Source organism: Chlamydomonas reinhardtii, chromosome 2 (assembly GCF_000002595.2).
Source record: "Chlamydomonas reinhardtii strain CC-503 cw92 mt+ chromosome 2, whole genome shotgun sequence".
Lineage (NCBI taxonomy): Eukaryota > Viridiplantae > Chlorophyta > Chlorophyceae > Chlamydomonadales > Chlamydomonadaceae > Chlamydomonas > Chlamydomonas reinhardtii.
Genome location: NC_057005.1, coordinates 5436243 through 5458559, shown reverse-complemented (window position 1 = coordinate 5458559; position 22317 = coordinate 5436243). Strand labels below are relative to the sequence as shown.

The 22317-nt window shown below is 65.3% G+C and overlaps 4 protein-coding genes across 4 annotated transcripts; 3 read left to right on the top strand and 1 right to left on the bottom strand.

The window, feature by feature from the left end:
• The first annotated feature begins 22 nt into the window (after positions 1-22).
• On the top strand, positions 23-3169 carry CHLRE_02g107750v5 (uncharacterized protein). Its single transcript, XM_043059830.1, has 5 exons — positions 23-237; positions 419-606; positions 937-1233; positions 1827-1970; positions 2250-3169. Exons 1-5 carry the CDS (start codon positions 108-110, stop codon positions 2310-2312), a joined length of 822 nt encoding a protein of 273 aa, XP_042927464.1. The 5' UTR covers positions 23-107; the 3' UTR covers positions 2313-3169.
• Position 3170: 1 nt separating this feature from the next.
• On the bottom strand, positions 3171-11452 carry CHLRE_02g107700v5 (uncharacterized protein). The gene is made up of 17 exons (XM_043059829.1): positions 11227-11452; positions 10042-11034; positions 9598-9669; positions 8861-9414; positions 8373-8446; positions 7976-8061; positions 7619-7654; positions 7254-7330; positions 6517-6889; positions 6192-6290; positions 5883-5954; positions 5623-5663; positions 4826-5423; positions 4518-4556; positions 4249-4350; positions 3613-3996; positions 3171-3456 (listed from the first exon to the last, which is right to left on the bottom strand). The coding sequence occupies exons 1-17, from the start codon at positions 11266-11268 to the stop codon at positions 3265-3267; spliced, it is 3834 nt and encodes a 1277-aa protein (XP_042927463.1). The 5' UTR covers positions 11269-11452; the 3' UTR covers positions 3171-3264.
• Positions 11453-12672: 1220 nt separating this feature from the next.
• Positions 12673-17784, top strand: CHLRE_02g107650v5 (uncharacterized protein). Its single transcript, XM_043059828.1, has 3 exons — positions 12673-13122; positions 13233-15593; positions 15738-17784. The coding sequence occupies exons 2-3, from the start codon at positions 13254-13256 to the stop codon at positions 16398-16400; spliced, it is 3003 nt and encodes a 1000-aa protein (XP_042927462.1). The 5' UTR covers positions 12673-13122; positions 13233-13253; the 3' UTR covers positions 16401-17784.
• Positions 17785-18049: 265 nt separating this feature from the next.
• CHLRE_02g107600v5 (uncharacterized protein) lies at positions 18050-22288 on the top strand. The gene is made up of 12 exons (XM_043059827.1): positions 18050-18388; positions 18544-18584; positions 18798-18947; positions 19111-19249; positions 19518-19651; positions 19903-20049; positions 20305-20349; positions 20605-20732; positions 20958-21020; positions 21181-21209; positions 21358-21404; positions 21566-22288. Exons 1-12 carry the CDS (start codon positions 18280-18282, stop codon positions 21671-21673), a joined length of 1140 nt encoding a protein of 379 aa, XP_042927461.1. The 5' UTR covers positions 18050-18279; the 3' UTR covers positions 21674-22288.
• The last annotated feature ends 29 nt before the right edge of the window (positions 22289-22317 follow it).

The window sequence follows — 22317 nt, the reverse complement described above, 5'->3', positions numbered from 1 at the left end:
TATTGCACACCGCTCCGTGGAACTAGAAAACCCCTGCGAACCGATAAGCTATCCTGCAAAGACGAGTGTTCCCGCCTACAGCACAGCAGCGTAAAGCATCGCTAGTCATGAGCGCGCTGCGCCAGAGCTCGCAAAAGCTAGGATGCAGAGGCCACGCTGCGGAGCGTTCCACTAGCTTGCGCGGGCGCAGGGTTGCGGTGCCCACTTGCACAGTCGTCCGCGCGCAAGCAACGTCAGGTACGTGCGTCTGCTCTGGTAGGTGCTTTCCTGCACAAGCGTAATGGTGCGCCGCTTATCGGCGCCTGATGGAGTGCGGCCTGCGACCATTGGGGTGGAGACCCTACAGCGTCAGCCCAATCGAGTGGCGAGCTAAGCCTCGCCCAGCGCTGACGCCCCCGCGCCCCCGTCGCGCCCGCAGGCGTGCGAATTGACGTGGAGAAAACGAGCTGGAACAGCCGGCGCATCTTTGCGGCAGTGTCCATAGCCACGCCCAAGAGCGCGGTGTGGTTGGCGCTGTCGGACTATGACAACCTGGGCAAGTTCATTCCCAGCCTGGTGGAGAACCGCTGCCTTGAGCGCGGCGGGAGGACAGCGGTGCTATATCAGGTGGGGCCCCGGCGTTGTGCTGCGAGTAGCAATCGGGGGCGGGGGTTACAGCACGTGGTTGCGTCAGGCGCCGCCAACACGACCTGGCCGCACGGACACGCCGCGTGCCGGCTGCACAGGAGCGGCCGAGCGCTCACCCCTAGACCGAGTTCAGCTGCTGTGCCCAACCTGGCTTTAGCCGCCGCTCATGGCAACCCAGACTGCTGCCCACAGCGCTTTTATGGGCGCCGTGCCCAACTGCTGCTGCGCCGCCCGAGGGCCCGTCGAACCGACAGCCACCCCTCCCTGCCGCCCTCCATGCCCCCCTCCCTGCGCGCCTCTCGCCACCAGGTGGGCGCTCAGGACGTGGCCATGGGCGTCAAGTTCAGCGCCGCCGTGACGCTGCGCTGCTGCGAGCACCAGAACGGCGGCCTGCCGGAGGCGCTCATGACGCCGGCGCCCGCCGCGCAGCTGGGCTCCGCCGCCTCGGGCTCCAGCAGCAGCAGCCCCGGCGGCAGTGTCGACTTGGCGCCGCCATCTGCGTCGGAGCTGGCGTCCGTGGAGGCGCTGTTTCCGTACCCGCTCACCTCGGCGCCGGGCGTGAGCAGCTCCGACATCACGTTTGAGCTGGTGGAGGGAGACTTCCAGGTGTGGACGGAGAGGCTGCAGGGGCGGGCGGCGTGTGTGTGAGTGCAAGGAAGGAAACCTGTGTGTGTGTGTATGGTTTGGAGGCTGAGTCCAGTCATGGCGAGACGCGGAAGCGGTGAGTTGTGGGGTAGGAAAGGGGGCGTCAGGGCGGGCGCGAGGGGAAGGGGTAACACCGGCCGCGTGTTGGTTGTCAGCAAGTGGCACCGAACATGCTCGGCAAGAGAGCAATGCCCACCGCGCGGGCACGCTGCAGAGCCTGGAGACATGGGGTCTGTGACAGCGGGTGGGGTGGGGGGGGACGTGGATGCACCATGATTGGTGAATGGTTAGCGCTGCGATGCCCATACCAACCACAGCAGGCAGCAGGCGTGCGGTGGGGCGTGAAGGGCGGGTTTGGCTGCTTGCGACTGCGCAAGGCGTGGCCATGATTCCGTTGGCTGACTCTGCTGCGTGTCCGTACTGAGTGCGGTGGCCCCGCTCTCAGCTGCCTGCCTCCCCCCTCTCCCTCGAACGCTGCACCACGCCGACGTCGCCGTGTCCTGACTAGCCATGCCCGGAATCCGCATTTGCCCACTCGCGAATGACTACTACAGGCCTTCCGCGGCGTCTGGCGCATGCAGCAGACCGGCGAGGCCACCACGCTGCTGAGCTACGCGCTGTTCGTCAAGCCGCAGGCCTGGCTGCCGGTGGCGCTTATCCAGGGGCGGATAGAGAACGAGGTGGTGCGCAACCTGGAGGTGAGGCGGCAGGGGCGTGGGAAGCGGCGGCGGCGGCGGAGGCCGCGCCGCGGAGAGGCGGCGGTCATGCAGGCCTGGCTGGGGGCTGGCTGGGGGGCTGGCTGGCTAGGAGATGATGAAGGTGTTGGAGTGAAACACGGGCGCTTGCGGACAGTGCACGGTGCTGCGTGGCCGGGTGCTTCTAGCCCGTTTCGGGGCTGCTCGCATGAGGATTGCCATTGGGGGCGCTGATCATGCTAACCGTGCTCCCATGCGCCATGATGTACCGTATGCCCGCAGGCGGTTGGGAAGTACGCGGAGGCGCAGCACAAGCTCAAGGAGCAGCAGGTGGCGCAGCAGTGAGACGGAGGGCGCGCCGAGATGCAGCGGAAGTGGGAGGGCTTGTGTGGTGTAAGACGGTGTGGTGTGGGCGTGCGGGTAAACGACGCGGGTAGACGAGTGGCTGGCTGCCGACGCGCAGGTGCAGGCGCAGTGGCCAGAGGAGAGTCTGTGTGAACTGATGAATTAATGATTGTGCTACACAATTGCAGGATGCTGTGAGGTTGCAAGTGTGTAGGTGCAGTGCGTGGCAGGGCCAACAAACAGGGAAGCTCGTTTTTGCAGTGCACGTGCCTTGACAGTCAACTCAAACGGTCTGCTAATTAAGGTTGCCATGGCGCTTGGTGCTTCCTTTGCTTGAGGCGTACAAACTACCGTGCTGTTGCTGGACTGTTGAGTTCCTCGTATAAGCAAGAGCAGAGGGTGGTGAGAAGCATGGTCCCGAGTGTGATGGCTAGAATCCCGGCCCACAAAGGGGGCTCTTGCTGGCAGCGCAGGCTGCGCAGCGGGAGCCCGGGGCGCTGATGTTGTCAGTGACGATGTCAGGGCAAGAGTCGCAGAGTGGGTTCGCGGTTGCTGCCGGTGATCGCGCTGGCTGGCTCACAGAGTTTGCTGACGCGCAATCCTCACGCTCGGGGCGCCCGGCCAGGCGATATCACCAGAGGGCTGAGGTGGCGGGGGCGGCGGCGGCGGCAGGAAGGCATACGGAATCGAGGCGCATAGGGTGGGCCAGACACAGGGCTCGCAGGCTGGCTTTTAATGTGGTGATGATGTGTAGGCAGAGCTGCAGGGACCGGCCTGGGCACCTGGCCTTAGATGATGCGCACGGACCCAGTGACCCGACAGACGGGATTCAGTGGCAATGTACAATATCCCCCACAACATGTCCACGCCGCGTATTTGCAGTTACGCGCCCTGCGACTCCGCCTTAAAGCAAGCCGCCGCCACGTGTGCACCCACGGTGTGCACCTCTGCGCTAGAAGTAGTACTGCTGTGCAAGCCCCACAGCCGGCCCGGCCGCAGGACCCACGCCCGGCATGGGCGGCACTGCCGCCGCCGCGGCCACGGCCACCGCGCGCTGCCTCCGCCTCCGCGCCTCCGCCGCCCGCGACATACCCAGTGCCACCAGCGCCAGCCGCACTGCCAGCGCCACAAGCACCAGCATCACCTGCAGGGCGCGGGCATCAGCACGAGTCGAGCTTCAGGCTTCTACCTCCCAGGCAAGGCAGCTGCGCGCCACAGGTCACCGATTGCGCACGCGCATTGGGCGCGCCGTCCCCAGAGCCAGCGGTTAAGGCGCAGACGAGCCCGCTGAGGCGCTCACCACGTGTGGCGGCGGCGGCAGACCCAACGCTGAGCACAGCCCCGCCGTGCACAGCGGCATCAGCATCACCATACCCAGAAGCAGCAGCGACACGCGAGCGCCCAGACCACGTGGCATGGCAGCAAGCGCCGCCGCCGCCGCCGCGGCCTGAACCTGCTGCGGGTCCGCAGCGGCGGCGCGAGCAGCTGCCGCCGCCGCCGCGGCGGCGGAGCGCACCGCCGCGTCTGGCCCGCCGGGCGCGCCGGGCAGCATCAGGCGGCCGTGGAAGGCAGCGGGGAAGAGGACGCCGCCGGCAGCGGCTGCGGTGGTGAAGGCGGCTGCGGCGGCTCCGGGCAGGGCCTCAATGCGCAGCGGGCGCGGATGCACCACCTCCACTCCACGGGCCTGTCGAAGGGCGGGGCAAGCGACATCGGGGTGAGGCGGCCTCGACACGCACATCAGCAAGCGTTGCCACGCGGTGCAAAGGTCGCAATGCGTCCGGTCACAGTACCGCTGCCAACCCGCAGCGCCAACCCGCTCCCATAAGACCAGTGCTGGGGCCGGCATGCCAGCACACACGCGTGTGGGGTCTGCCCTCACGAACCGCTTCCCTCTCTGGGCACGCCGATCGCGCGCCTGGCGGCGGGCCGGCCCCACCTGCAGCTTCCGCAGCACAGCGCTGCGCGCCAGCAGCGGGTGCCGCTGCAGCACCAGGGTGCGCAGCCGCGGCAGCCGCAGCAGCTCAGTCGGCAGGTCGCCCTGGCGGCCCGGGAGGAGGGGAGCAGCAGGGGAGCAGCAGGGGAGCAGCAGGGGAGCATGAGGGGAGCAGCAGGGGAGGAGGAAGCGAGTGAGGAGCAGCGGGAGGAAGGGCCCGGAGGAAGGGTAAGGAAACAGGACAGCGGGAGGGGATGTGGCGTGGAACCCACCTGGAGTGGCCCGTACAGGCAGTGCGGTGGCTGGACCTCCTGCGCGGTGACAGCGAGCGGCCACAAGGCATCAGACGGCAGCGCATGCGCGGTATGGGAGCCCGGCGCGGTGGTGTGGTCCTACGCAGGCCGCAGGTCAGGAGCGTCTTGCGCGACCGGCACGCTGACAGACCACTGCTGCATGGGGCGCCACGAGCACTCCTGGGCCCCACCGCCACTGCCGCAATCCCGCCAACTGCAAGCACACTCTGCCACACAACCCTGTGCTTCCCTTCCCCCACCCGCCGTGCCCGCGGCCGCCGACCCACCAGCCGCGGCGGTACGTGCGGCACGCCGCTCTCCCTGACCACCACCGCATACTGCTGCGACACGTCCAGCCAGCGCAGCCCCTCCAGTCCCGCCTCGCAGTACTGCGCCTCCCCGCGCGGCCCGCTGCCCGCAGCAGCAGGCTGGCGCCACCGCTCCCCTTCACCCATGGCGTCGCCCACCGCCCGAGGCCCCGCGTCAACGCTGCGACGAAGGCCTGCGCTGCCGGGCAAGGTTCCATCGTCCAGGTCGTGCTCCTGCTTCTGCTGTTTGCAGCCGTCTACGCGGCTGGCAGGGAGTGTGTCTTCGGGTGGCCAGCAGCGACACACCCAGCCGTCATCAGCGGCGGAGCAAGAGCCTCCTGGCACGCCGGGCCTGTTGCCAGGCGGCGCCCCCAACCCGGCACCAGCAGCCCCCATGCAGCTGCCGTGTGGGACCTTGGTGTGGTTCGCCTCCCAGTGCTGCTGCTGGTGCTGATGCTGTTGCTGTTGCTGTTGCTGGTGCTGCTGGTGGTGCGGTGCTTGGGGTGCAGGCGCAGGCGCGGCGCTCAGCCCACCCATCCAGGCAGGAAGCTCTGTCAGCCGGTTGCAGGACAAGTCCCTGTGGAGTGCCATACACACACACCCGCGGGCGCGCATGTTTCAGAGGAAGTCAAGAGCCTGTCGACAGGGTTTCGTAGCTGGGGAAGAGAGGTGTAACACCAGCCAACAGGGTAAGGGGGAGCCGTGCACGACGTTTGCTGACAGGACTGGGCCCTGCGGCGCCACGGCTTTGCGGCCGTGCCGCCTCCCGAACTCACAGGGCCTCGAGAGCAGACATCCAGCGCAAGCACACCGGCACCTGCGTAGCAGGCGAGTCAAAGGCATAAATGCTCAATCAAAGTGAATCAAACGCACGGGCTCCGTAGCCCCAACCCATGTGACACGCAACACAGCAGCGCGGCCTGGGCTGCCGCTGGCTGCGATCCAACCTCGCCGCCAGCGGCACCACCTGCCAGCTGCCCACCCGCAATCACACAGCCCACACAGCCCCAGTCACACCACCCCGGTTGCCACGCACATCGGTGAAGCGGTTGGCTCTCAGGCTGAGCAGCCGCAGGTCACTGAGGTGCGCCAGGCCCAGGGGGAGCTCCTGCAAAGCAAAGGGGAGCCCAGGGATGGTGCCGTGGGGTTTGGTTCGGGAGTTCGGCAGGCCCTAGGCAGCCAGGCCGCCGGGGCCCTTGAAGCATGTGAATTTGGCGGACTGAGCTGCACCTGTCACACATTGGATGACGACCCCGTGTGTGGCGTGTGACGCGTGGACGCCATGCCGGGCCTCCAACCCCCCCTGCTACCGGCCCGGCGCCCGCCCTCGCGCCCACGCGCTCGCCTCCAGTGCGTTGTCCGACAGCCACAGCCGCTGCAGGCTGCGCAGCTCCGACAGCGGCACTATGCAGTGCTGGTCCAGGTGGTTGGAGGACAGGTCCAGCTGCACGGGGGGAGGGGCGTGGCGTGGCGGGGCGGGGCGGGGCGCAAAGCAGTGGGTGAGTGAGGCCGCAGCGGGTGCGGCGGGCCGCAGCCCACCACGCAACACCGCCGGCAGCTGCCAGCCTGCAGGTAGCGCTGCCTACCTTGCACTGCTGCACGTGGTACACGCACCCCCCCGCCATTGCGCACACACGATGCTCCAGTCCCCCCCTCTCCCCCGCGCGCACCTCTCGCAGGTCCCTCACGCCCGCCAGCAGCGCCATGGCCCGAGCCGCGCCCGTGCCGTCCAGCCCGCTGAGGCTGTCGCGCAGCCGCAGACAGCGCAGCGAGCGGCCCAAGGCGCCCGCCGCCAGCCCGCCCGGCAGCCCAAACAGCCGGTTGTGCGACATGTCCAATGACGTCATGTAGCACAACGGCTGGGGCGGCGGCGACAGCGGAGTAGCCGGGCGCGCAGCGGGGGCGTGCGGCTGCGCCTGCGCCTGCGGCGCCGGCGGCGGCTCCGCCGGAAGTGGCGCGGCGGCGGCGCCACCAGGAGCGGCGGCGGCGGCGTCCGGGTGCAGGCCAGCGGGCGGGGTCCGCGGCATGAGCGACTCCACTGGCCTGTGTGTGTGTGTGTGTGTGTGTGTGTGTGTTTGTTTGAGTGTGAGCGGGGAGGGCGACCTTGCAAGCCAAGACCACGCCGTGGGGGCAGCGGCAGCGCTGGCTGCGACATACGCATACACACACGTGTGTGTTCATGTGCACGTCACGTGGCAGCCCGTGCTGCGCTGCGAGTGCTGGGGGACACCCGGGCTTGCCAGCAGCTGGAGGCAGGCGCCTGGCCGCCCCCCCCCGGATCGCGAGTCCCCGGTTCACTCCTGGAATCACAGCCTGCCGCTCCTCGCCCCCGGCACCCCACACTCCATGCCCCTCGGGCTGGTATTTTCAACCCCCCGCCCCTGCACGGCGGCTGCCCCGCACCCACCACCAGCTGATGCGGTTGTGGCCGATGGCCAGGTGCTGCAGGCAGGTCATGTCGTACAGCAACACGGGGAAGCGCTCCTGTCCACGGACACGCGGGAAGGGGGGTTTAGTGGACTTGATAGGGGAGGAGAAGGCGTGGGATTAGACCGCGGGGTGGGAAGGGCGGAGCGGTGGCGGCACGGGCACAGGTGCGGGCGCGTCTGGATGCTGCGCAGTTTGCAGGTCGTGGGGGCTGCGTCGGGGCAACTGAAAGCACGAGCCCCAAAGCCCACAGAGTGAGCCTAGAGAAGCCGGGCGGTGAATCGCGATGGAGGCAGGGTGGCGGGGCTGTCAGAAAGCACTGGAGCCCACGCCACAGGCACCCACCAGTGAGTTGTGGTGTACTATCAGAGACGTGAGCGCCTGCAAGCGTGTTAGGGCGGTGGTGGGGGTTATTTGCCCGAGCCCAAAGGAATAGGTCCCAATAGTCAAGGAATCGTCGCCCGACCCAGAAATGCATTAGACCTGACCCAGAAATGCATGTGGGGATGGCAGAGTACGGCGTGGGTGAACGGTTGTAACAGCGGGGCGAAATCCAGGGGTGCTCAAGGGTCGTGTCGTGCCTAGACGCGTGTATGACGCAGCAGTCCCTGTAGATGGTCTCCCTGCCATAGATACACGCACACACACACACACACACACACACACACACACACACACACGCGCGCGCGCACACAGTGTCACCTGCATGGCCGTGACCCAGCCTGGCAGCGCCACCAGTTGGTTGTGGGAGCAGTCCAGCCGCCGCAGAGAGGGCAGAGACACCAGGCCTGGGGCAGCAGCAGGGCCAGCAGCAGCAGCAGGAGGAGGAGCAGGACGAGGAGCAGAAGGGGAGTAGGCGGAGGAGGGGGGATGCGTTGGTGTGGGTGCAAGGCGGGTGGCAGATCCCCCTTGAGCATACATACACGCACATATGCACACACACACACACACATACACACAGAGCACCGGGGATTTCCCATCAGCAGCAGTAGAATGGCCCCCTGTGGCGCTATGGCGCTGGATTCGTTCGCTCTGCCCCAGCCGCCCATACACCCCCTAACCACTCGTATGCGACACAGAAACAACGCAGCACACGCACCGTAGGGCAGGTCATCGATGCCATTTCCCGACAGGTCCAGTGCTGTGAGTCCGGTCAGCCCCACCAGCTCGCGACTGCACGCACACATACACATGTGCCGCATGCGGCCACCGGTCGGATGCGGGGAAGCAGGGGTGGGAGTCAGTACGACGTCTGGTGGGGGCAATGAGGCAAGAACTTGCGCCCCCGCACGTGCTGCCAAGAGCGGGCGGTTTTGGCTTCCTAACATAGCAAATGGCATGAACAGTTAGCAGACAGCCAGTCGCCGGAACCACAGCCACGGCGTTTGCGCTCGTTAGGTGGCTGGCAGGGTGGCCGGCCCTCAAGTAGGGTGCCCTGACATCCTCGCACAACCCCCTTCGCCGGACCTTTGCCGCCTCCCGGCAGCTGCCGGCCAAGTTCGTTATCGCCGTGTGCCCAACCAAACCCAGCCGCGTGGACAAGTAGTTGTGGAGGTTGTCCACGCAGCCCGCCATGGCCACTCTCACCTGGGCAGGGTCCGTAGGAAGGCGCCGCCGAGACTCAGGCTGCACAGCCGCGGCAGCCGCTGCAGGAAGCCCAGCGGCCGCCGCGCCGCCGCCAGCCGCCGCCGTCGTGACCCCGCATCACCTTCTCCTCCCGCTGCAGCGCCTGCGCCGCCGTCCACTCCGCCTGGACCAAGTGCCATGGCCGCATTCGCGCCCGCCGCAGCCGCAGCCGCAGTGGCTGCAGCCGCCGCCACCGCCGCAGCCATGTGAGGCCCGGGCCCTGCTGCCGCCTCCGCCTCTGCTGCTGCCCGTCCGTCCCCCGCTGCCGCTGCTGCCGCTGCCTCCAACATTTCCAGCTCTGCCAGGGCCTCCTCCTCCTCCTCGTCCCCCTCAATCCCTCCGGCACCGCCGCCGCCGAGCATACCGGCGAGGCCGCCATTCCCCAGCCCGCCCAACCCGCCGCCGCCACCAGCACCGCCCTGGTCGTGCAGGTTATTGGCGGAGTTGAATCCAGCGCGGCGCGTGTAGCCGGCGGCGGCAGCCCAGGCGTAGTCCATTCCTGACAGGGAAAGGTGCTGCGCGGGTGCGGCGAAGTGTGAGGCGGCCACAATTAGTGACGCGCATACTTGTAGTAGCGCCGGCGGTAGTTCCGAACCGGTCAAACCCCAGCATGTCTCGACCGGCCGAGTGATTGAAAGCCGTGGCTGCACACGGCACCGCATACGGCAAAGTGTGCTCCTCACTCCTCAGTGCCCCACCTTGAGCCGTGTCAGCAGCGGCAGCAGCGGCACCAGCTCATCCGCCCCCGTGCAGCTATCCATCGTGAGCACCTGCGCACGTGTGAGCGACGCAAGCACAATAGTCGCGCCTCTGGACTTCTGCAGCACCCCCGGACTAGGTGTACCAATGGAAGGGTAAACCGAGCGCCCAGTCGGGCGGGTCGCGCGGCGCCTGACCCAGACCCACACATGCTCAATGCGTCGCGCCGGCTCTGCCATAACCTTCATGGCTAAGTTGCCGCTGGCTGCCTGATTTAGGGGAGCCCGGGTGGGCAAGGCCCGGGCGCGGCATGCCGGCACGCGTGACACGCATGGCGGCAGCGCCGCCCCCTCCCCAACCCGGCTTCCATCGTGTCCTTGCGCCTGTCGAGCGAACACAAATTGGAAATCGAAACGCAAGTGCACTCGCTCCAACCCGCCCACCTCTAGTTGCGCCAGCTGCAGCGCCGCGGCCGGCGCCCCCACGCCCATGACGTTGATGCCGCTGCCCACCAGCACCAGCCGCCGCAGACCGCCGCTGCAGCACCCCGGAACACCCGACGACGCCGGGGCGCCAGCCGGCGCCCGCTGCGCGCCCCGTGCCTCGCCCAAGGCTGTAGCACTTGCTGAGGCTGTAGCAGCTGCATGCCGGATCGCAGAAAGTACGTCCGTGGCTGACACGGCCACGTGCAGTAGCTCCACAGATGAGAGGTACGGCAGCGACAGCAGCAGGGCAATCAGGCCGGGTGGCGCGACCCGCACCGCGGCGGCAGAGGCCACACCGCTCCGCCCGATGCCGCCGCCGCCGCTGTCCTGGCGCCCGAATGAGGCCGCCGCAGCCGCGAATGCAGCCGCCGCTGCGACAGCGCCCGACAGGACCGGTCCCTGGTGCTGCGGCTGCGGCCGCTGCTGCAGATGCTGCGGCACAGGTGGCAGCCGGGGAGGCGGCAGTGCGCGACCGCCCTCTGCTGTTGCGACACCGCTGCCGCCAGCAATCCCAAAGCCATCTCCGCCTGCGCTCGCCTCCAGGTCTCCACCCAGGCCGTCAGGCCCAGTTGGTCCCGCTACCAGGCTTAGCCCCGTCTGACCCAGCCCTTGCAGGGGGCCCTGCCGTGGCTGCGCGTGCACGGCCAAGCTTGTGAGGCGTGTGAGCGCCTGGAGCGACGCAGGCAGCTTCACAGCCGCGGGCGAGGCGAAGATGAGGCAGAGCCCTGCCAGATGTGGCAGGCATGGCAGCAGCCCCAGCGCCTTTGAGAAGTCTGAGCTGCTGCTGGTGAGGCTGGCCGACAGCGTGAGCTGTTGGAGGAGTTGATAGCGCGGCAGCGCCGGGACCAGCACTGGGCTTCGCAGCTCCAGCACTCGCACTGTGAGCGAATCCACAGCCGCTCGCCAGCTCCTGCACACAAGCCGGCATGCGCCTCTGTCGCGCAGGTTGACCTGTACGTGCACAAGTGGGAAGCATTGGCAGCGGCGGGGAGAGCACCAAGACACGACGCAGGAGACATGACACGCCGGGCCCCACCGCCGCAACCCCAACACCCGAGGACCGACGGCACTAGGAGCCGTGTTAACCATGAAATCCACATAAGTACCAAAGCAGACTGCCCCGCAGGCCCAAATGTGCCTCACGCTGCCGAAAATAATTGCCAGGGCATCGCCAGGAAGTGCCATCACTAATTACTTCCTATTGAGCTGTCATTTAACCTCAGTTGCCAGCTTCAGCGTTGGGTTTTGAAGGATTGGAAAGGCACCTCAGGAGAAGCAAAACGTTGTCGATGTCTGTTGCTGCGTCACTTCAGGGTTTTCCTTGCGACATGAATTGCGACGTTTGGCGACGTTTGGCGATGTGTCAGACGCAATGCCCGCGATGGGACCCGGTGGACAAGCCCCGCATATGGGATGGGTACGGTGCCGCCGTCCGCCGTGCGAGCCATTGTGAAGGGACCACACTCGTAGCGCTGGACGTTTGCTTCCACTCTTGCTACCATACCATACAGTCAGGCGCCTGCCCTGATCAGGCGTGAGGCTGCTGTAGCAAGCAGCTAGGACCACGGCGGCACGCAAGGCTGGCGCCACGGCGCGCCACCAACCCGACGCTTGACGCCACGCAGCACCACGAATGCACCTGGAAGCCCAAGCCTCGCCCCATCGCAACCTAAGCGCAAGCGCCAGGTGATGATGCCGCACGCTTGCAGCAGATGCGATCGCCAGCTGTACATGTATGTGATGGATCAGCCAAGGGATCAGCAGGCTAGGTGGCAGGAGCGCGGCAGGCATTCCTCATGTGCATCTCCACATGGGTGTGTGATGGGACAGGGTTCAGGCAGGTTGGCGAGGTCCCACAGGGTGCATCTCCACATGGGTGGTTGCTTACCGGTAACTCAGGGGAGGGTCCTCAGCTGTCTTGTGATGCACGAAGAGAGGGACAAAGGCACAAAGCGCGACACGCGGCGACAGAGTGCTGCCACTGCTCTACGCTGCTCCAAGCCTGGGTGGCTGGGCCCCTTCGCCCAGAGGTGCCCTGCATGGGTGCCCTGCCTGCGCCCTTGGCCAGTGGGCTTGAGCAGCTCGCCCACCGCTGCCAGCGGGTGCTAGGAAGCGCTGCTACAAGGCCCAGCAAGACAGCAGCACGGCACCAGAGCGCCATGTGGACGACAAGGCTGCGCAGCAAACTGGTGACATGGCGTCACGTTCACGGCAACGGCTATGGATTCTGGTCTGAACCTCAAGGCCGTGGGCACGATCATGGCAGTGCAATTCCCGCCCGTTCCGTATAACGGTATCAGTACATATCCCCAAACCCAAACGCCTCCTCCATGCACGCTCGCTGCTGCTATGGCATGCAAATCCGTCTGCCCACATTTCTCTAGAGAGGACAGCTGGCCCCTTCCCACAACCTTCCTTCGCCGGGTGACGCGATCGTGCGCCACGGCCGCACGCGCCGCACACACGCGGGGCGGGGCTGACAATGAAAGGGCCCATAACCCACAAGAAACGCAGGCGGGTTGCGGGGACCCTGGACGAAAGTTCAAAGCTGAAGTTACTGCTGAAGCGCCCCATACCTGTTCTGCGTAACCTGTCAGCGGAAGCGCAGCACAATTTGCAGGCGCAGACGGGATATACACAAAGTCTCTTGAGCGCCGGGGACAAAACTCGCACAGGCGATAGTAACCGAGGGTTACGACGCGAAGCATACCCTCGGCTCGCAAGGTCGGTCCCATGGCCCCGGACATGTTAGCAATACCCCTAGTGTGGCACTTCGCGTTACGTGTACGCCACTCTAACATTCAACAGGACCTACCTACACCGCGACTTCACATCGTATGAGATAAGGCAAACCATTTCAGACTCGGCGCAACTGCAGCAGAAGCCCAGCGCCCTTGTGTGTATATCATAACACGCCCATGCACGTACTAGCGCTGCCACTTTGACGATTTTCCCTGCGACTGACTGGTTTCAACTGCTGGGGTCTCGGCGCCACGACGCGAGCCTTGCCCAACGCTTGAATTGCTAGACGGCCTGCAGGTGAGACCAATCTGACTCAAGATGTAGAGCCATGAATGTTCATTACCTGTGGCACCATAACCCTGGTTGGCGCATGCCACGCAGCTAATATCCTCTGACGCTCGCTTCAGGTCGCCCTGGATCCGTAAAGGATGATGGACATGGATACTTACCCAACTGAGAATATGTACGCGCCGCTCGGCGACGTCCCAGCTTTCGGGATGTCGGGCGCGCACGCTTCGACCGTGCGGGTGCCATTCCGGCGCCAACACGCGTCGGCGCTGCGCCTTAAGCTGAGCGTAACAAGAAGGCTGGCATATGAGAGCCACCGCGTAACACACATGGACACCGCAACGTGTAACCGGTATGCGGACGACATCTCCGACAGCTCCGAGCCCGGCTGCGAAACTGCGAACGTTTCAGCCGGGGCAGCTGTACCCCACGCAGGCGGGTGCTGGCGCACGGACACGGCTGCGACTGCGACTGCGACTGCGACTGCGACTGCGACTGCTCATATGAAGCGCAGCACCAGCCGGCCAGCGCTGGCCCATAGCGGCCTCGCGGCGGCTGGCGCGGGTACGGCGCCGCGCGACAGCGATGGCGGAGGTGACGGCGGAGAGCAGCGTTCCCGCGATGAAGGCAGAAGCCCCGCCACCCGCACTGCAGCAGCGGCCTCACCACCCGCGTTGCAAGCCGCCCTCCCTGTGGCTCCCCAGGCGCTATTGGAAACAGCCGCAGACGCGCTAATTCGTCTGTCGTCGTCTGTCGCTGCCGGCGCGACAAGCGACGGCAAAGGCGGCGCCGCCAACAGCAGCGGCAACAGCCAGCAGCAGCAGCAGCAGCAGCAGCAGCAGCGCCCACACATGGTCGCGCTCTCATTCTGCACCTGGGGCCGCCTGGAGCTGCAGGAAGGGGCACGTGGCGGTGCTGCCACTGCTGCGGCTGGGTCGCCTGACGTACGTGCGGTCCCCCTGGGAGTGGACGCCGCCCAAGTGCAGCAGCAACAGCAGCCGCAACTGCAGCGCCGCGTTAGCCGCGTCAACAGCAGCAGTGCATCACTGCTTGGCAAGCGCCGTTGTTCCATGGCGGATAACAACAACAACAACGACAACAGCTGTAGCGATGGGGATGGAGATGAAGGCGCCGCATTGGGCGCACGTGCGGGTGGCGACGCCAGCGATGCCCCGCTGACAGCCGCCACGACCCCGCCCGCCGCCCCGCCCCACTCGGCGCCGGCGGCGGTGCGGGCTGCCGTGGCGGCGGTCGCGGCTGCCAGGGCCCATGGCGCAGCCAGCCGTGGCTACGTCAGCACCCCATCACGCCGGCTGCCCCTTGCCGTCGCCACCGGCGCCGCCGCGACCAGCAGCCCGCGTGGCCACGACAGGGATGCCGTGGCGGAGGACGTCGGGGAGGCGGACGCCGCTGCAGCCGCCGTGGGCATGAGCGCATACGGTGACTGCAGCGGCGGCGATGATTGCGGCGGCCCCGTGCGCTTTGCACGGCTGAACCGAATGGTGTCCGCCGCTGGTGACCGCCAGGCAGCGGCGGCGGCGGCGGCGGCAGCCACGTCTAAGCTGCCGCTGCGTGCCCAGGACTTGTGCAGCGGCGCTGTTTGCGACGGCGTTGGCAACGCAGCCGGTGATGACGATGCAGAGGCGCAGAAGCAGCATGCGCACATGATGTTGGTGGAGGAGATGCTCGAGCGGGCGTCCAGCCTATGCAGCGGCCGGCATCACCACGGCGGCGGGCTCCAGTGGCGTAACGGCGGCCACGACCTCAGGTACCAGCAGCACCAGCACCAGCACCAGCAAGGTGGTGCGCTGCTGCATGTGGGCGGCGGCGGCCCGCGCCACCTGAGCCATCTGGGCCAGCCGGCTACTGCGGCGGCTGCAAGCGCTGCTGCGCTTGGCCACCGCGTGCACGCGAGCGGCGGGGCCCGTGCCACCGGCAGCCCTTCCGCGGCGGCGGCGGCGGCCGCGGCTGCAGTAGAAGCCACAGGTGGAGGGGTCATGGTGGCGGCGAGCGCCAAGGGGCTGCAGGTGATGATGGGCAGCGGCGCTGCGGCCGCGGCCGTGGCCACTGCTGGAGCGGCGGCGGGCTGTGTGCTGGACCTGGGGGCGGTGAGCGTGTCCGCCGCTAACAAGTTCGAAGGGCGGCTCGCTGACCTGATGCTCCGTGGCTGCGGCAGCAATACTGAGATTACCGCGGCGCGGCTGTCCCCGCAGAGCCGCCACCCGCATCAGCACCCGCACGTGGAGCGCGTGGCCGGTGTGGCATATGAGGAGGGTGCGGCTGGTACCGCTGGGGCGTACACAAGACGCCTGTCTCTGCAGCCGTCGGCTGTTGCGACCAGTCCTGCTGCTGCCAACCAGGCCTCGGCGGCCCCGACGCCACCGGCCGTGCAGCTGGCGCCACTAGCAGACAACGGCCGCAGCACGGGAGAGTTGCTGGCGCAAGGGCGCGAGGTGGCCAGCCGGCTGATGCGGGTGCAGGTGAGCAGCGGGCAACCAAGCGGGCAGTTGCACACCTACTATGTAACCGCCCGCAGCTGCTGACCGTATTCCTCCATTCCCCGCATCCGCCCGCCGCCCTCACTAACACCTGTTACTTGCACTGACATGTCTGTTGCTGCACAGCGCGCCAAGGAGAGCCTTCGGCGCATGGAGGGCTCGCTGGTTGCGGAGGCCCGCAACCTGCGCCTGCTGCTGCACCAGCGCCGCCGCCAGCAGCTGGAGTTGCAGCTGCAGCGGCAGCAGCAGGCCGCCGCGGACGCCGCCGTCAGCTCTGCTGATGCCACCTCGGCGGGATGCGCGGCTATCCAGCTGGTAATCCTAGGCGCAGCCCAGGAGAAGGCCAATGCAGTGCAGTCCATGCCCAGCAGGGTTGTCACCGTGCCAGCTGCCAGCAGTGCGCATGCCCGCGGCACTGCTGCTGTCAGCGTCGGCACCCCGCCTTCCTCCCCTCTGTCACGTGCGGCCGTCGCCGCCGCCACTGCGTCAGTGGCCGCGGCCGCGGTTGCAGGCGCCCATGCCGCCGCCACCAATGTTGGTCGCAAGATCACTGACAGCACCAGCGCCTCTCGGCGCACAGGCTCTTCCCCGGTCGTGCTCCAGTTTAAGCTTGCGAAGGGAGGCGGCTGTCCTGGCGGCGGTGGTGCTTACAAAGAGCCGGCTGATGTGGGACAGCAGCAGGCAGCAAGCATCTCGGAGTTGAGCCAAGAGAAGGGCTCTGGTGGCGCCGCCGCAATCCCGTCCGCGGCATTGCTGAAGGCAGCTCTGGCCGTGGCGGGCATCAAGTAAGCGCATCCCCGCATCAGCGGAGGCCGCGCCGGAGGCCCTGGGCGCCAACCGGGCGCCACCTCCCGGCAGTGCAACTGCGGCTCTCAGCGGTGCTGTGGTTGCTGGTGGAGGCGAATCACCCGATAGCAGTGGGGCGGGGCCAAAGCATGGAACGCGGGCACGCGTGTCCTGAAGTTTGACGTAGCTAACGCCGAATGTCCTGTGGAGCTTGAGTAGCTTTAAGCATGTGGGCCTGAGCTCCCAGTAAGGCCTGTCGCAGTCGATACGACCAATTCATTTAGTAACTTGCATAGTATACTTGCCGGCCCGGGCTTGTTCCTGGTAGGTGCCAGGGCTCGAGACTGGTGCCGTGGTATCTGTGGACACGCCGTGCATGCGGCGGCGTGTGTTTAGGGCGGGGATGACATGCTCGAGGCCAATGCATCGGCCCCAAAGCAAATTCAGGCGGGGTAGTAGCTTCAGAAGCGAGAAGTGACAAGACATGATCAGGTATGGGTGTGATCCCCAAGGCCTCTCAATAACTGCATGTTCTGGGGCTGTGGTCGAAGGAAAGGCTGGGAGGAGTAGTAGTTATCCGTAATCCAATTGAACCGGGTTTGGCACTTGGCAGATGCTGGGGCAGGTAGGAGCAGAGGGAGAGAAGCTCCGCTGGCAGTTCAGTCGGACACGTCAGCCAGTTTTGTGCACCCATTCTTTTCCTGTTGTTTGAGGGGTCTGCAAGATGCGCTGCAAGACAACGAATAGGCCCCTTCATATTGGCAGTGCGTGTGCCTCGTATTAAACTAAAAGAAAGTTCGTTGTGGCAGGTATGTGCGAGTACGTTAGACGGGACCATTCTATACGGCGGGACCCCCTACCCTGCCTTTTTGTCGTACTATGTACGTGTTTTGATGGAAGCCTGACACCTACTGTAGAACAATGCAAGGCGCATGGCCAATGAGGTGGCTCTAGTTGTTCAAGTGGACCTGACACGACGCACGATACCGTAGCGTATGCGAGCTGCATTACCTGAACGTGTTTCCCCCCTCACGAGGTGCGTGAGGATGCTTGGGCTTCCAACAAGCCTGCTACTTAAATGCAGGGCGCTGGGGCCAGCAGGCAGACACCATCGTCCAGCAGTTCTGACGTCTGGCGGTGTTGCGATGCAGGGTTTCTGTCAGAGTTGTCTTCGGCTGCAAATCCGTAACTTCATTGATTAGGGTTGCCACTGGCTGCACACGGGCCACGACAGGCCACGAGAGGCCACGGGAGTGCTGAATGACTCTTGCACCACAGGCTCCTGTCAGTCCTGTGAGCAGGAACATACAATGAACGAACAATCTCAGTCGACGGGGCGCTTGGGAACTTGGGTAGTCGCGCTCGTGGGCTGTAACTAATGGGTGTGCTCGTTCGTGTGCTCACACCCCTCGGACCCCTGTGACCTGTCGTCCTGTCCCCATCCCGGAGGGACGCGGACGCGGACGCAATCGACACAGCCATTCAGTCGGTCCCGCTTCAGAGGATTTGATTGCCCGACTGGATTGCACAAGGATGGCCAGTGCCCCACCTCCCCAGGTGCGTGCCGACATGTGCCTTTGGATTTGGATCTGACTTTCTTCAGCGTTGCTTGCCCATGCAAGGGTATATGCAAACTTATAAATAATTTTATAGGCACTTGTATGTCAGCTTACGCCGCAAACCTTCGCAGTTTGCAGTTTGCTGCTTTCACCAATTTTCCGCAGTGACATTGCCCATTTGTGCGGTCAAAAGGAAATGCTATAAGCATGACATATTAATCTTGTACTCAGAGCAGAAGTCATTGTCACTATTGGGACGGCTGTCTTGTTTCCCGACCAACACGCTGAAGCCGGGTGAAGGGACGTCAGCAGGATAGGTGCACATGGCAGATCAATCGCCAGCGGCTACAGCTGCAGAGGGGGTGACGAGCATCACACACAGAACGTTTGCGCGGGTGGGGCTGTTTGGCAACCCCAGTGACCAATACTATGGCAAGTCTGCGCCACGCGCGTTTGCAGTGCATGGCTGCCTTGGGCACCTGAGTACTAGTGACCATGTTGAAGTGCCACCAGGGGTGTGGTACGACGCTGCCTGTCACCAGGAATCATCACTTGCTTTCTGCGGCTGCCTCTGGACGCCCTTGCAGGCCGCACTATCGCCTTCTCCCTGGAGAACTTCTCGGCCCAGGTACAGCAACAAGCTTGGAATTCAGCAGCAGCTTGCTGCGGTTTTAATGGTGGTTTCCAACAGTATGGCGTATGCATCGTTGCCTAATGTTGCCTGGTCCCACTGCCCGGCACCCCGCCGAATGCCGGTCACCACAGCACACCACAGCTCCACAAACTGACCAAACCAGTCGCGGCGACATGCCGCTGACCCCCACCCTCGGCTGACGGACAGGTGACACTCACGCCCTCCGCCGATCCGTCCGACACCGCCATCCGCATCTTGCCGCACCCGCTGTACGACAGCACGGACTACCCGTCCCTGGAGCAGCTGGTCACCCGCACCGCCACCGAGGGGCTCTACGGCGGCGTGCGGCTGCTGCTGGTGAGGCCCTGGGGCCGCAATGGGGGTGAGGGGCGTGGGATGCCGGCTGGGCAATTGCGCCCGGCGGCTCGGTGCGCGATGGCCAGGGAGGCGGTTGCAAGGGTTTGCCCGGGCCTGCGTCACACTGCAGGCGTTTGTCAAATGCCCGTACGTGTGTGTGCAGGCTGCCTGCAAGCGTTTCGGCGAGCACTGCAAACAACACGGGATCCCGCTTGCCACGAAGCGGGGCTTCTCGCTCTCGTACGACACGGACGTCCCCCGTCAGACCGGGCTCTCCGGCTCCTCTGCCATCATATACTCCGGTGGGAGGGTCGGTGACCTGGTGGATGGGACCTCCTCTCCCACCACATTCCCAAACCTTCCTGCGCACGAGGCTGGGGCATGCTATAAGCTGTACGTATCATCGCACGCCCTTACCTGTGCGCCCCCAGCTGTGCGCCTGCACACGCACCTGCCCCATTCGCACGCGCTCTAGTATGTCGGCCCGCTGCCCTGCTCACGCCCATGCCCTTGCTGCCGCCCATCGCCCACCCCACTGGCGGCACCCACTGGCGGTCCCCGCACCCACAGCGCTCAAGTGCTTGGCGGACTGGTACGGGCTGAGTGAGGCGCAGCTGCCGGCGGCGGTGCGGCCTGGCTGGGTGCTGGGTGTGGAGGCGGGCGAGCTGGGCATTGCGGCGGGGCTGCAGGACAGAGTGGTGCAGGTGCGGGGGGAAAGTGCCTGGCTTCGCTTTGCCGCGGGTGCGTGGTTGCGGGCTGTGGGCTGGGCAGCGAGTGCTGCAACCTCGGCTGTAGTACCACTGATGCCGCAATTCGGCAGTCAGGAGTTTCGTAGAGGGGCGCATACACGCGTGCAGCGGGTGGGTAAGTAGCACGAGAGAGCAGAGGCCGTGGACTGCCATGGGCAGCCTGGCCCCCACATGCCTGCCCCTCCTCGTTCCCGACCCGTCGTCAGGTGTACGGCGGAGTGGTGTTCATGGACTTTGACCCCGAGCACATGGCGGCGCACGGCGGCGCGGGCCGCTACAGCCGCCTGGACCCCGAGCTACTGCCGCGCCCGCTGTACATCATGTACAGCGAGAACCCGAGCGAGAGCGGCAAGGTGGGTGTGCGCGCGGGTGCGCATGTGTCGCCGTATCATGTCGCAAGGGCGAGAGCTGTGATGTAATTGCTGACAATGCTGGAGGGTCGACACTATGTGTGTTGGATATGTGTCGATCTGGGGTATGGGCACCTGTCCCCCGCGCCTGGCGGCGCCTGCTCACGCTGTGGCCAAACGCACATGCGCCAGCGGTGCCCTGGCATCCAGCGCGCTGCCGCCCTTTACTCTGTTTTGTCTTATTTTGCCTGATCCCAGGTTCACAGCGGTGTCAAAGCAAAATGGCTGGCCGGCGACCCCGAGGTGAGCTGGGCTTGTTGTTGCAGCTGGCGGGCACTTGGGACACACGCACATTCGGGTGACTCGTCTTATCTTTACACACATCCGCATCGATATGGGAAGCACCACCCAATGTCGCCACAACACACCAGAAAGACCCTGATCTTTTGCCAAACCGACCTGGGATAGACGCGCCATGCTGCTGCGCATTCCCTCCCCACCTCCCTTCCTCCACTCCTCCTGCTGTCCCACGCCACTGCGCCTCCCCCCTACCTCCAGGTGCGGGCGCTCATGACCCGGGTGGCGGCTTGCGGCGACGAGGGGCTGCAGCTGCTGATGGCCAGCCCGCGGGACGACACACGCGACACACAGCTGGCGCAGCTCATGTGCGCCAACTTCGACCTCAGGTGCGAGGGCACAGTTGCCTTGCGCGCCTTGCGGTTGCTACTAGTGGTCATGAGTGGCTGCGGTGGGGCCGGCTATGGAGCAAAGATTGATGCACATGGGCAACCTGCTGCAGGCGCGCCGCATGCGGGCGCATTTTGCAGCGGCCGGCACACCTGGTACCGGTATGCGCGCGCACCACACTGCACGCGGCCATGCCCTAACTGCCCTGTACATGGTGCATGCAGGCATGCGCTCTTCGGGGACGATGTGCTGGGCGCACGCAACCTGCGCATGGTCGAGCTCGCCAAGTGAGTGTCTGCTGGGGGGCGCCGTAAAGCTACTTGCTGCCCAACGGCATGGTTGCATCGGCTTGAGGTCTGGCACACTGGCACTGCGACGAACCACTCTTGCATTGTGTGAGCGTGTACCTGGATATTGTGAGCGCCCCTGTGCAACTGGCCGCCGCAGGTCGGTTGGCGCCGGCGTGAACTTCACAGGTATGTGGGCACCATCGCTGGGGGGCACACGGCGAGTGCGTGGGACGTGATTATGAGACGGGTTGGCGTGTGTCCGGACACGCGAACACGCCTTGCAATGGATCGACGCCGCAGACTTGTGTTCACACCACACGTGTGTGCGCTACAGGCAGTGGCGGCGCAGTGGTGGTATTCTGCAAGGACGGCCCACAGCAGGTGGGTCGGTGCGGCGGTGCCGCCGCTAGGCAGGCAGTGCAGGTGCTGTTGCACTCGCCGCATCCAGTCGCTCCGACTCCAATCACGCGTGCTCGCTCATGCCGCCATTGCAGCTGCCTGCTTGTACCCAGCACGACCTGCCCGCCGGTTTTCGTGTGCAGGCCGAGGCGCTGCGCGCTGCCGCCGAGGCGGAGGGCTTCACTCTGGTCGCTGCGCAGGTGGGCCCGGAGACGGCACCACTGCCGCCCGCCGCGGCGCCCGGCAGCTGATGCTCACCGAGGGTGTCAGCAGTTGCCGTACGCACATGACGGGTGCGCTGCGGACCGAGTGGTCTGGCCGGAATGGTGACGTAAGGCACTCTTGGTTGGCCGAGGTGGGACCATGCCGATTTGCTTGGGACTGCACGCTAGGTCGTGCGAACCACCTGGTAACCACACTCGTACTCACACGGATTGATGAGTTTAGGGTTTGGAATGCGTTTGAGGTGCACGTACCGGCATGCATGCTTGTTCCTGGTGGGAAGAATACAGGCTGCGCATACACAGTGTGCCATGCATTGCAGCCGGCAATGCTGGGTTCGTGGCTTGATGCCAACTGGCGCTGTGGGCCTTGGAATGTACTGCGGCAGCCCCGACGCAGGGCTGGTGATCAGTGGTGCACGGTGGAAGACGGTGAGCGGTGGCGGCGTGGCGCAAGGGTGGCGTAGCACATGCCTTCCTGACGCGACCCAGTGGTCACTTGGGTGGGCGTGGCTTTCCCACGGCTCTGATCGCTGTTGTCAATATCATAATAAATAAATTTACTTTGATGCAATTAATATCAAGGGCAAGGGTTCATACCGTTGGCTTGGATTGAGCCACGCCTAAATTTCTGCCACGCGACTGTCACGTTGATGACTTGAGCATTGGTTTGC